The 14,879-nt window shown below is 37.2% G+C and overlaps 1 protein-coding gene across 1 annotated transcript in view; it reads left to right on the forward strand.

The window, feature by feature from the left end:
• The window catches only part of MYO16 (myosin XVI), a 637,778-nt gene that overhangs the window by 238,723 nt on the left and 384,176 nt on the right, over window positions 1-14,879 (forward strand). Inside the window, exons 14-15 of the mRNA XM_004382940.2 lie at window positions 4,683-4,788; window positions 13,555-13,672. Of these exons, the coding sequence (XP_004382997.2) occupies window positions 4,683-4,788; window positions 13,555-13,672 (224 nt within the window). The remainder of the gene's footprint in view (window positions 1-4,682; window positions 4,789-13,554; window positions 13,673-14,879) is intronic.

The following is a 14,879-nucleotide window of genomic DNA, read 5'->3' on the forward strand; positions in this document are numbered from 1 at the left end:
TAGTGTAAGGATATTGTTGATGTGTTGTGAGATTGTTAACCATTGTCATAGGGCAACATTTGTAGTAACTGTTAAATGAGAAACTATTTTTGTTGTGTAAGCCTTTATCTTAAGTGAGAATAACAGCACAATTCAAAGAGCATAGTCAATGTCACTGAACTGTGCATGTAGAAATTTTCGAAATAGTGTATCTTTGGCTATGTGTATTTTCACCAAAAAAAAAAAAAAAGAGGTTGAGAAGTTAGAGGGTTGATATGTTGTAGGGTTGTTAACCATGTCATAAAATAACGTGTACTTCTGTTTCATGAGAAACTATTTGTTCTGTAAGTCTTCACCTGAAGTACAATAAGTAAAAATTTTAAATAAAAGTACCCAAATCATAAAAGTTAATTCTGACAATCAAGAAGAGTTGGACAACGTTGGCATTTTGTCAGTTGTGGTAATAACTCTGCTTGTGGAAGATTCTGGATCATCTGGATTATCCCTAGCAATGGGATGTCGTTTCTAGTCTGAAAATTAGTGAGATTTGTCTGTAATGCTTCTTTTCTTTTATTCTGCATGTATTTCATGGTAACATCTCACTGCTGCCTGAATCTGACTATTGACTTTAGCAAAGCAATCAGCATTTGGGTCTATTTTTCTTTCAAGCAACTGAAGCCCCTGATTTAGTTTAGAAAAAGCTTCAGCTAATCCTTTCACTATAATTTTTTTACTTCTGTTCTTCCTGTTCCTTATTATTTCTTTCTTCTTCAGCATTTCTTTCCTCTTCAAAATCCATTAGTTCCTGATCTATCAATTTACCTTCTTCGTGATCTGTGAGCTGCTCCACATTGGTGATATCAAGATCTAAATTCAGCGTTCTTGCCATATGGGCAATTTTTCCACTGATCTCTTCCATCATGTTATCCCGATCTAATGCTTGGAACGTGTTCACATAACTCAGCAATTTTTTCCATATCCGCTGCATGCAATTTCCCATAACTTCCTCCCAGGAAGATCAAATGTTCCAGATGCACTGATGGTCATAAGCACGATTCGTCGTAACTCAAATACGTCGTAAGTCGAGGACTACCTGTACATTAAGACCAGTAAATTTAAAACTCAACTAAATAAATTGTTTAAGGAGCACTTATTGAGCATCTATTGTGTCCTAGAACTAGGATTTGCAGAAGATAATTTAAGATTTGGTGATCAAACAACTAGTATTTCTGGTATGAATGTCCTGTAAGTTTGTACCAGGCCAGAAATTTTCTAAAATTCTATTTCCAAAATTCCCCAGATAATTTCTTGCATTGTGTTGGAAATTTTAGGCCCCAGTAACACACTAAATTTCATATCCAGAATAGTTTTTAATAATTTTCAGATTATTTCCTAGGCCGTAACTGAGAGTTTGGAATCCACCGTCATCTATTCTACTTTTAAATTTCCTGAAAGCCTTGGTACCAAAAAACCAAAATAACCAAACCCGTTGCCATTGACTCATAGTGACCCCGTAGGACAGAGTAGAACTGCCCCATAGGGTTTCCAAGGAGAGGTTGGTGGATTCGAACTGCCAACCAATTGGTTAGCAGCCGAGCTCTTAACTACTGTGCCACCAAGTCTCCTTGATAGAATGTTATAATAATTGTTTGAAAATGTGTGACAAATATCCATCACCCTAACTGTATGGCTGAGAAAATCTAAAGTTATACTACCAAACACATTAGTTTATGACATTAGCAATGTAGAGTCTGCCTCTGTCAAGTACAGATTTACTAGACAGAGCTGTTCAAATATGTTACAGAATTCTTACGGGTCCATGATGGCACAGTCCAAAGTCCATCACTGATGTCTAATTTGAATAATAGATCCATATTTTCAGATAAGGAATGTTTCTTGTACAAGTTGAACTAGAATTTTTAATTTTAATATGGTAGTCCTATGAATCTGTCTTGGAAGAAGTACAGCCGAACGCTCCTTGGAAGCAAGGATGGCAAGACTACGTCTCACATACTTTGGACATGTTGTCAGGAGGGATCAGTCCCTGGAGGAGGACATCATGCTTGGTAAAGTAGAGCATTAACAAAAAAGAAGACCCTCAATGAGATAGACTGACACAGTGGCTGCAACAATTGGCTTAAGCATAACAACGATTGTGAGCATGGCGCAGGACCGGACAGTGTTTTGTTCTGTTGTACACGGGGTCGTGATGAGTCAGAACCGACTCGATGGCACCTAACAACACAACATTGGAGTCAAGCATATCCTACCCCATTTTTCTTTTCTTTTTTTAAATTTCGTTTCATTTTACTCGATGTTTAAATGAAATGTGGCCATTTTAAGGTTTTATGAGATGGTTAAAATGAATGTGACTTTAGCTAACTAAGGGAGTTGATCATTTCTTCTAACCCTATGTCTAGTGATGTTGTGAGTGCAATGATAGAGAGAGGAGAGTGATTCCTGTAACGCCAGATTGGCCCCACACTCTCCCACACCTCTGCCTTCATATTTGCAGTGGCCATGTTTGGCTTACTCACTGCTATATCTGCGCCACCTATTACGGGTTGCTTAGTAGGTTCTCTGTAAATATTTGCTGGAAGTTTAATGCTGGATAAATGCTACCCCATCTCTAAGAATCAACTTAACTCTCACCTCCTCCAGAAGCCTTCCCTGGCTCCTTCCAAGGATGGAGCTGCTCCTTTACCTGGACGGCTACTGCTCACTGTGGCCCCTCCATTATAATTACACATTAATTATGTATTTAATCTGTAATTATAATGCTATTAGTGTTTACTTGACAGAATCCCCAGTAGATGGAAGACTCCTTGAGGGAGCAATCTTTTTACCTCTTTAACCCTGAATCTTAACAGAGACTCTAGCGCGTAGTAGACCCTCAGTTAATTTCATCTGAACAAATGAGCGATTTTAAAGAAGGAAAATGGTGTCTTGAAGAGATATCCCTGTGTTAAAATATGCAAAATCTCTATAAAAACAGTTGACTCTATAAAATCTCTATAAAAATGAGATTCATAAATGACTAAATTACTTTGCTGGGTAACAGAACTTTTTATAAAATGAACATAATTGTAGAAATTAAACATCTGCTGTGAAATTAGAATGTTCTGAAATTGGAAGGTTAAAATTAAAGGTCCTTGAACTCAGAAAAGGAGCTGCTTATCTTGTGCAGTTCATCCTGACCCGTCCTTCTGTGGCCACTGCAGTTGTTTATGATAAGTAGTTAAATGTTTGCGGTCAGCAGAAATGAGGAAAATAGAAGTACTCATTAACACCTTGGGGCTTGAATAATTATTTATTCAAATAGTAATTAGTTCTTTTCTTATATATTAAAAAAAAACCTGTTGCCATCAAGTCAATTCTGACTCATAGGGACCCTAAAGGACAGAGTAGAACTGCCCCATAGGTTTCCAAGGAGAGGCTGGTGGATTTGAACTGCTGACCTTTTGGTTAGCAGCTGAGCTTTTAACCACTGCACCACCAGGGCTCCCTTTCATGAGAGAAGTTGATCCAAGGACAGAAACCTAAGGAAATATCAGTAAAAGGGCTTTATTTCCTTATCTGTTTATCTGTCTATCTGTTTATTGCTTTCATTCCTAGCAGATGAATAGATTATTTTTATCAATTGTCTGTCTGGATGAAGTAGTAATTCTACTTTTTATTAGACCTCTTTGATATAGTAATCATTGTATTGGAATTTGATGTTGACCCTGCATTGTGTCGTGCCGGGTTTATAAAGTAGTTTTTATTTATAGAAATCAAATAAATGAATGACGTATGTCTGGGATGTGTCAAAATTATTGTCATTATAGCTAACAACTTTAGTTAGCACTTGTTGTTGGTTTAAATGCAAATCATAGAATGTCAGAATTGAAGGTAACCTGAAAAAGGCAAATGGATCCATGTTTAGGATTTACTAAGTGCCAGACCGGAGCCCTGGTGGCGCTGTGGTTAAGAACTCTAACGCTGCTAACCAAAAGGTGGGCAGTTGGAATCCACCAGCTGCTCCTTGGAAACCCTATGGGGCAGTTCTCCTCTGTCCTGTAGGGTCGCTGTGAGTCAGAATCGACTCCACAGCAACGAGTTTTTGTTTTTTTTTTTGTTTTTTTTTTGCTAAGTGCCAGACTCTTCACTCACCTGGTCACATCTGACAGCAGCACTGAATGAGTGTTAGTAGCTTCGCACCTTAGGTCCATTTTAAAGGTCAGAGAAGGAAAGCTCAGGCAGATTTAACAACTGTCCCAAGGTCAGGGCCATTCGGCTCCCACACCCCTGCACTTCACTGAACAATGTCGTCACGTGTTGGGCCACTTCACTCACTCACCTTCAAGAAGCTGAGGACAAGTCGCTGTCGTTCTTTTTCAGTCCGACATCATCCTGCTATGATTCATCCACGTTCTGTAGTTCTAAGCTGTGAGATATTTTATGGCAGAAAGTGAATCATATTCATTTGTAGCCCCAAGTTCTAAAACACCGAATAGCTCATGATGTAGTACATACATGTTTAGTGAATTTGTTTTGGATGAACGTACCAAATGTAACAGTGAAATTACCCCATAAACTCATTTATAGTTGTTGTAATGCCATTCCTTCCTCATCTCTGTGTCTGGGAATTATTGCTGGTAATTTCCTATTTTATTACTTCCTCCAACCAGTAAACTTGTGTTTTCCCATCTGTTTCCTGTTAGTGGCGAGAGAGGATCTGGGAAGTCTGAAGCCAGCAAACAAATAATGAGACACCTAACCTGTAGATCTGGATCCGGCAGGGGTGTATTGGATTCCAAATTTAAACACGTAAGTTTCTCGTTTGGGTTGGCAAATATGTGAATGAAAATGTTGTGTCAAGAAAAATACAATTTATAAATAGAGAGGCACATCATAGTAGCCACAAACTGTGATAAAAAAGGGGTTGAGGCCGGGTAGAAATGACTGTTGTTCAAGTGAACTTGTATTTTCTTTTATATACTTAAAAGTTATTTTGAACATACTGTCTTCTTGTATTTGCTCTGAATAGACAAGTTATGGTACATACACGCAATGGAATGCTATGCAGTGTTGAAGAACAAAGATGAATCCACGAAACATGTCACAGCGTGGATGAATCTGGAGGGCATTATGCTAAGTGAAAAAAGTCAGTCTCAAAAGGACAAGTACTGTATGAGACCAGGATAAAACTGAAGAAAAGGTTTACACACAGAAAGAAACAATCTTTGATGGTTATGGGGGGGGGGGGGTAGAATCACTAACTAGACTGTATATTTGCTCTGAATAGTTGGGTCAGAAAAATGTAATATAGTTAGAGATTGCTGTTGTTCACATGGACTCTTGGCACATTTTGGGGAGATTGGACTTGATAACCAATGTTTATGGGGGTTTATTAAGAGCTGATAATATGGTTTCAATGTATTTAAAATAATTGACAGTCCTTAATGACATTGATGGGCAGGTAATAAAACCTTCAGTCCCCAAACTGACTGTAAATTATAGTGAGTAACACTTGATTTTTTTGAAGACACCTTTCTCTGCTCCTTAATCTACCAGAAATATAACCAGATATCGGGAAAGAAGCAAGAAGGCCTGTTAACAGCTAAGATAATGACCAGAAATTTCATACAATAAAACTTAGACAAGTTTCATTCAAGGAGACGCCCATAGGTGCTTGTCCATCGATGGATAATCTTGTTTTTACACAGTTCGAGGAAGTTCTGTTAACAGGTTTTCAGACCACAGCTGATTGGAGGAAGAAACTAAAGGGAAGTGATGAGCCTCCCGCAATTGAGCAAGAAGGAACACCCACCAATAGCAAACCAGACAGCAAAAGACTTGATAACAAACAAACAAAAGATGATCCCAATTCAGAAGTCTGTTGTTCTGGGGTATTTTCTTATAGATTTCACCCTGCACATTTCAGTATTTCCTTAGGAAATCACTGCACAATAATTGAAGTTCATGGTGATTGTCCTAAGCATTAAATGAAATGAGACACTATGTATGTGCCATGTTATGTTAGAGGACAGAGCCCTGGTGGTGCAGTGATTAAAGCACCTGTTAACTGAAAGTTTGTTGGTTCGAAACTACCAGCAGCTCTGCAAGAGAAAGATGTGGTAGCCTGCTTCCGTAGAGATTTACAGCCTTGGAAACCCTATGGGGTCGCAATGAGTTGGAATCAACTCGACCGCAGTGGGTATGTCAGAGGACTGGGGAACTCAAATGCTCTGTCCTTCTTTGTGCTCAGTGGCCTCGTGGATTCACTTCCATCTCTGTGCCAATCTCAATCCTCCCTTTCTTAAGATGCCTTAACCGCCCACCTGGCTATCTCACAATGTGCTTGCTTCAAACATCTGTCAGACTTTACTTCATCATCTCTCCTCTTGGCAACACCCTCCTCCCTTGTTACTCAGCACGATAAATTGCACCATCATTTTTCCTCTTTTCCTCAAGCCAGCCCCTTGGAAATCACTCTGACTCCTGACTCTTACTCTGTCTCCAACACAATCACAATATCCTGTCAAGCCCAGCACGTCAGTCCACCCAGTTTTCACCCACTCATCACTGTTGTTGAGACCACCATCTTCTGGCATCAGGATATCTTCCAGCATCTCCTAATGTGTTTCTTTCTTCCTCCATTCTTGACCATCTTTTAATACGTGGACTTCTGGCTGGTCTTGACTGACAGGGCAGCTCAGCTCCACCGGGTCATTCAGGACCCAGGATCCTTTCCATTTCCACCCGACTACTCTGTCATTTGGAAACCCTGGTGGCGTCGTGGTTAAGAGCCATGGCTGCTAACCAAAAGGTCAGCAGTTTGAATCTACGGGGCACTCCTTGGCAACCCTATGGGGCAGTTCTACTCTGTCCTCCTAAAGGGTCGCTATGAGTTGGAATTGACTTGACAGCAACAAGTTTGGCTCTGTCATTCCCTAGGGCACTGTCTTCACATGCCTGGGTCACAGGCTTCTGCACGCTGTTCACAGGAAGGGAAAAGAAACACTAGTCCAAGGAAAGGACTTATCTTGTAAATTGGAGATCACTTAGAAATTGTATGCATCACTTCTGCTCACAGTTGTAGGCTTGAACTTTGTCACATAGCTAAGGCGCTGGGAAGTATGGTCTCCAACTAGGCAGCCATGTGCTCAGCTTAACTATTAAATGGAAGAATGGAGAAATTGATTTCGGTGAACTATTAATGCCCTGTATCATAACTCCCTTGTTTAAAACCCTTGAATTACTCACTGTTCCCTTTGGATCAAGTCCAAACTCCTCAGCATGATCCAATGTTCCTTACTGCAGTAGTATTATTTTCTCTAGCCTTATAAAATTATTTCCCTGTTGTCTTATTCTGTGGTGAAGCAACTCCTAATATGTATCCCTCCCTAACTGGTTGTGCTTCCTCTTTCATTTATTCATTCATTCATTTAACAAGTATCTCTTGATTCAGAGATACTGTTTCAGTTTCTTAGTGTCTGCCACATGCTAGGAAATCAGTTCATATAAAGTGAATGAAAGGATATGTGAATAAAACATTTAAAAGTATTTAACACACCTCGGCTCATAGCAGCCCTATAGGACAGGGTAGAACTGCCCCATAGGGCTTCCAAGGAATGCTTGGTGGATTCGAACTGCCAACCTTTTGGTTAACAGCCATAGCTCTTAACCACTACGCCACCGGGGTTTCCTTAACACACCTAAGAAACATTTAATTATCCAAATGAGTTGCCTAAATTAACTTTTAGTGTTATCTAATGAACTTAATGTAGATAAACATTTATGTGTAATCAGGATCCTGTAAATTTTATCACGTGTGTGTATGCTCAAGACTGTACACCAGCATTATCATTTTCTTGTTATAACACCAACACTGTCGTTTTCTTGTATATATTTCAGCTGCTTTTAGTTAGATAGTAGAAATTTTCTCATTTTCTTGCTCTTTTTATTTTTAATAATCATGATTTTTTGGTGGACAGTGGTAAGGCATAGATAAGACATATTTGTCAAAAAAATGTAATTATTATTTACTCAGGCCAAGAAACAGTTGTATATCTAAAATTATTTTCAGTTCCTAACACACATAAGAAGACTATAAGCTTTGGTAAAAATAAATCAACACCCTGTATTAACATTAAAGAAAATAATGAGCATATACACTGTATCATTTTTATTGACACACACACACATATATATATACATTTATACAACAATAGTTATAAAATAGACTCAAGTTAATTAATAGATATAGCAGGATTTTTGAACTCAGTTGTAATGGCGAGGAACTATAGTCTGCCTTCTAATTGCAAAGACAATCATTTATTAAAATGATCATTTGAAAGAGCACCAAAAAACAAAAACCAAACAAACCCATCGTTGAGTCAATTCTGACTCATAGCAACCCTATAGGACAGAGTAGAACTGCTCCGTAGAGTTTCCAAGGAGCTGCTGGTGGATTCAAACTGCTGACCTTTTGGTTAGCAGCTATAGCTTTTAACCACTGTGCCACTGGAATGTCTAAAGTTCTAGTGAACTCAGATCGCTGGATTCAAAGTCCAGAGTGCTAACCATTACACCATGGGACCTGCTCACAGGTTGTATGATTTCTAAAATGGATTCTAGATGACTTTATATAAATTAGCTTTGCATTTCAGTTTAAGTGAAGGCATTCTAAGTGGTATTTCTTTGGATAAGAGAGATACAACTTCTACATCAGTTAGCACCTGGGAGTCAATACTATCATATGCAATGCAAATCTCAAGTAATACTATTTCTGATTCACCTTTTGCTTTTTTGTTTCTCATAACAAATTATTAGATTTCATAAACAATAATCTGTAGTCTCATGAAGTAACATACCAAGGCTTGAGCTTCTTGTCAATTATGCTTTTTTGTTTCCCTTTAAATTATCATCCACATAAATATCATTCAGTGTCCAAGATGTTCATGAAAATTCTCCAGACAGTTTTTGCACAGTGTTCCAGTATATATAAAGAATTAAATGCAACCATCAAATACATTTATAAATTGACTGTAAATCTTTATGACAATTCAAGGGTTCAGTGTAATTAAGTACATTGAACAGATGGGCCAGTACTTCTGGATGAAAGAAAAATCTGATCAGGGAAATGAGTCCAAAAGAGCATACTTGATATATGGAGTTGTTTAGTAAAAGGGTTGAAGTTTGGAGCAAGATAAAATGGAATGAATTTTCATTAGCTGACCCTGAAAGAAAATAAGGAGGTGGACTGAATTAGAATGATGGTTTGGCCATATATGATTGTGAGACATCATTTGAGTTATCACATGGGCAAAGATGAACAGAAGGCTGGGGGCCAGGAGACAATAAACACGCATATGGTGTACTCCACTGGGAAATGCTAATTTAATCTAAAGTAGACCACTTTGCCCCAGATTCCTGTATATGGTAACAGTCATTAAGGGATTGTACTGATCAGCAGTTACTGAAATGTATGAAGGAATGATTGAGAAACACAAGTGAGGACATACTGAGATAGTCTTCAGTGTCGAATTGTTCAAAGCCTGAGGAGTAGAGAAAAATCTTCCTTGTCGTTTTCATGAATAGTGTCTTTATCAAGATTAAAAATTATGATCTCAGTGGAGTGTGGGGAGCAAAAGACCAAAATGAAGAGTTTTGGGGAGCTGATCATCTTTAAGTTTCCCACCATCATAGTAAGCCGTTCTCTCCATGAAATAAATGGGAGACTGTGGAGGAAGAGAAGGAGGTTTAGTTGGTGGCTGGAAAAAGGAAGAGTCCAGAGGTCCAGAGGTGATTTGGAGTAATTATATGCAGGTGATACATATATTTTTAAGGAACTCTAGTGGTGATAGTTTTATCTAATAGTTCTAAAATTTTTATCTAATAGTTCGTACAAAGTCTACATGGATTTATATTCTGACTTTCAAGTGTGCTTCAGAGTATGCTTTATAAAATCCCGTTGATAGATTTGAATTCTGTTACCATAGATTTTGTTACTCCAGCTGCTCCGCGGGATTTAAAGACACGGCAGTTGGCTTTCATGTAGATTTACAGCCTCGGAAACCCTATGGGACAGTTCTACTCTGTCCTACAGAGTCGCTGTGAGTTGGAATAGACTCAATGGCAGTAGGTAGGTTTTACAGTTTCAGGACAGCTTACTTAGATCAGTAAAGAAGGCTATTGTTTGTAATCCTATATTTGAATTTCAAACTTTGGAAGCAGGGAATTTTTTCCTTGATCATAGATTTATTGGAACAGAAAAGTCATGTTTTTGAAAGAAACTGACTGGAATTTCTCACTACTTCTGAATCAGATGAGTTTCACCTTTAAGAAACATTTAGTTCTTTTCAAACTACTTAAATAAACGTGTAGATTAACTACGACCTTGATAAGAGTGCATAACTTTCAGTGGCATAACTACTGAAATTTTACCTAAAAAAAAAAAATATATATATATATATATAGACAAAATTATGCCAATAAAATTTTGAGTAAGTATTGAGGATGCATGTATGAATTTCCTTCACCTACATTTAAGGAGCCCTGGTGGTGCAGTAGTCAAGCAGCTTGGCTGCTAACCACAAACTTGGCCATTTTAACCCATTAGCAGCTCTGAGGGAGAAGGATGTGGCAGCCTGCTTCCGTAAAGATTACAGCGTTGGAAACATTATGGAACAGTTCTTCTCTGTCCTATCAGGTTTTGGAGTCAACCTGATGGCAGTGGGGTTTGGTTTTGGTCTATAATACCATAGGAGCTCTGGTGGCACAATGGTTAAGGGCTCAGCTGCTAACCTAATGGTCTGTGGTTCAAAGCCCACGAGCTCCGCTGAGAAAGATGTGGCAGTCTGTTCCCATAAAGGTTTGAACTGCTTACCTTTTGGTTAGCAGCCATAGCTCTTAACCACTGTGCCACCAGGGCTCCCCATAAAGATTACAGCCTTGGAAATTCTATGGGGAAGTTCTGCTGTGTTCTGTAGGGTCTGTATAAGTCAGAATTGACTCCCCGGCACCTAACAACAACGACAGTATATTTATATTTAACATTTTATTGCTTTACAACGTTCTTGTTACTTTGTTTCAAAGTCAAGGTGAGAGGTGGCATAATCTGAGTTTTATCTTTTTCAGCATTTCCCTTAACACACTTGTGTAGTGCTACCTGCTGGTCCATTTAGATGAAAACCCCCTTGGTTATTTCAGAATTCAACTAATATTTTAATCTTGACTTACCAGACTGGCAGTGCAAAAGGAAAGACAGCCATTTGGGAATTTGTATTTTGCTAACCGTTTCAGCTTTACATTACCTTTATGCCTTATATGCCTTTATAGTTATTCTGGCAGGAAAAGTCATATATAGCCATTAAGCAGCTAGAGTGCCTGGCTTCGAATCCCATTTCCACCAGTTAGAGGCTCTCGGCCTTGGGAAAGTTGTTTAATCTGTCTGTATATCTCTACTTCTCTGTAAAATAGAGACATTGGTTGAGAGCATTAGAAGAAAAAAATACACATACACGTATATTTATTCACACACACACACACATATTCTTTAGAATGATGCCTGACACATAGTAAGCACGTTATAAATGTCTTCTCTTATTATTCACAATAATAAGAAAAAGTTATTGTTATTCACTGAATGCTTTCTATATGTGCGAGGCACCAACTGAGTGGTTTGTACACCTGAAAATGGCAACCACAGAAGGAGTTATTCCTGTTAGAATAGAGGAAAATACCGTTTGGGGAACTTAAGACACTTGTTCAAAGTTATGTAACTTGTCATTAGCAGAGCCTGGATGCAGAACCAGCTACCTCTCACTGTAAAGCACGTGCTTTTATCTGTTATCCTGTTCTTGGTATTTCAGGTACATGTCATTAATTATCTTTTATGTCCTTTTTTCTATAATAAGAAAAATCACTGTCGTCAGCTACAGCAACAAAATAAGTAGAAGCAAAGATATTTTTAAAATATATAGTAATCAGTGTTATGTATTTTTAAACAATTGATTAATGTAATATTATACATGATTAAAATTTGTTATCATTACACTAATATATAGAGAAATAGCTATCACTATCCATTTAATATTAAACTGTCGGAAAAGAAGCAAAAATAAGAGCTTCATAAATACTATTTCAAATTATTTTTCAGAAAATATTCTTATCACTGCCGTCAATTCACTTTAACACTTTTTAAAATAGGTTATTTTAAAGAAATCTAACTCATAAGACTTTTGTAAAGATTTAATATATATTTCTCCCCAAATTTCAACCTTCAGAAATGAATGTTTTAACATATTTGACTATTATTACAACTTTTAGCAGCTTTGATTTGTAGTTTTCATCAGTCTTGTTTTATAGTGTTTGCACAATCTAAAATACTTCTGTGTGAATTGAATGCCTTAATGTGCAAGTGTCCAGAAAATTCAAAAGTAGGATCAATTTTTTTTTTTTTTTTGAATTTAAAAAAAAAATCCCAAAAAATACTCTCACCAGAAATTATAAGAAAGAAGTAAAATCCTAGTGTGGGAAAAAGGTATTATTGTGCTCCTTCTTGTGGCTGACGCAGAAACTGCATTTAACTTACGAGTGTCTTGAAAGACAGAAAACATTCCTTGATCCACATTTGCACACTTACTGGAGAACTGCCTACTCGTCATCGTTATCACAGGAGCAACAAATTGATGGAGAAGAAATGTTGTTTTTTAAGATAGTCAAGGGAAAAGAAACATGCTAGGAAATAATTTCAGATGCAAGGGTTGATCTGAGGAGTTAGCGGTATTTTCCAAGCCTGAAACAGATCAGGCTGCAAGAAGAAACACTGGGATAAAACAACTTCAACTAGAATTTTTGTTCTTCTTTTTGTGGGAGGGAAATATTGGCGTGAGACAAATAACAGGGTAGAGTGAGGGTTAAGAAGAGACTGTGGATCTAAGAGTTTGTATAGAATGTAAATAAATGTTTAAGAAGCAGGTTTAAGCCAATGTTACAGTGAATTATTAGAAGTGTTGACTGTTGCATGAAGTAACTCTTAGTGCCGTCCCTCTAAAACAGCAAAAGCACTTGTATTGAAGTTTCAAAGCTCAAATAACATTTATTCAGTTGGGTTTTGTTGTTAATACAACGATCTTCATCATTTACATACACTGGAGATACACTGAAGTGAAGTCCTCTGTATATCACTATTTTATTAACATTAGCCAAAATATGAGACGTAGGCTGTTCGTAGTTCACAGTTGAGGAAAGAGTAAGATTAAAAATTCAATATGATATTCTATCAATAGCATAGCCCTTTTAGGAGCCCAGGTGGAAAAGTGGTTAAGAGCTCAGCTGCTAACCAAAATGTTGGCAGTTCGAATCCACCAGCTACTCCTTAGAAAACCCTATGGGACTGTTCTACTCTGTCCTATAGGGTTGCTATGAGTCAGAATCGACTCGACGGCAAAGGGTTTGGTTTGAGTTTCGTATAGCCCTTTTAGAGAATGGAATATTCCCTGCATCTTTGCTGACAATTGTTTCCCAATTTCATTTAAAAAAAAAAAAAAAGAGTGGGTCAATAATTTTTTTTCTCTTCTGTTACAGGTCATGTGCATTTTAGAAGCCTTTGGACATGCCAAGACAACTCTTAATGATGTATCCAGTTGCTTCATAAAGTATTTTGAACTGCAGTTCTGTGAGAGGAAGAAGTGTTTAATTGGAGGTAAGGGTATAATTAACAGAAGTGGAGCTCTTACCTGGTACCACAAGAGGGCAGAGAAGCACTGATGAAGTATGGGAACTACAGTGAAACCCACCTTCAGTTCCTACCACCTTCTAAATAGGCACACTATAGAGAGAAATCAAATATAAACCAAAGCAGGAAATGAAAAATCGATTTCTTCTTCATGGCTGTGTTAATGATCTTCTGGTGATGATGATTCTTAAAAAATTTATCTGTTAAAATAACATACTTGCCTCTGATAACAAGGATCAAGACTCAGACATACCTGTGTGTGTATGTGTGTGTGCTGTGTATTTCGGCTGTGTGTGTGAATGTTTGTACCTGAGATGTCAGGTTATGAATTCTAAAATGATTGAGAATTGAAAAAATCCTGAAATGCAAAGTGAACTTTTTCATGATTATTATTACATAACTATATAATAGTGAACCAAACTAAAACCAAAACAGCTGAAATGAACCATCCTTGCTGAACTTAGAAGCTAACTTAAATACTCAATTTAAGTCAATTATGACTTGAGGGTGTAATTGCTTCATGCAACATACATCAAAATTTATTTTAAATAAAATTGTGTATATATATATATATATATACGTTAAATGATTAAGTTAAAACATATATAAAAATCAAGGTAAGTACCAAACTAAACTCAAATGGAACTCATTCCTCATTTGATTTAAATATTTAATGTGCATTTTATGAAAACTCCTTATTGGAAATTCAGCTAATTGAGAATTCACATAGAATTGTACGTCTTTCCAGTCACAATAGATAGTGCAGGCAAATTAATAATATAAATACTATTTTAGGTGGAATGCATAAACTACTTGGAGGAATCAACTGCTATAAAACCTTTGTAGAAGCTTTCAGCGCACAAATATTAATTATACGTGTTTTTTAAATATGCAAAGGTACAAAAAGCAAATTTGAAAGGGCTCAATTTTATTTGACTTCTACCCATTTTCCCTCAGGAAAAAAGGTGTATTTTGCAGCAAGTTTATGTCAAATATAAGTTGATTCCAACTCATAGCGACCTTATGGGACAGAATAGAACTGCTCCATAGGGTTTCCAAGGCTGTAAATCTTTTTTTTTTTTTTTCCTATTCAGCAAAATTCTTTTTTTTTTTTAATTGTACTTCAGGTGAAGGTTTACAGAACAAATAGTTTCTCATTAAACAGTCAGTACAC

The sequence above is a fragment of the Trichechus manatus genome, unplaced genomic scaffold (assembly GCF_000243295.1).
Source record: "Trichechus manatus latirostris isolate Lorelei unplaced genomic scaffold, TriManLat1.0 scaffold00102, whole genome shotgun sequence".
Taxonomy (NCBI): Eukaryota; Metazoa; Chordata; class Mammalia; order Sirenia; family Trichechidae; genus Trichechus; species Trichechus manatus.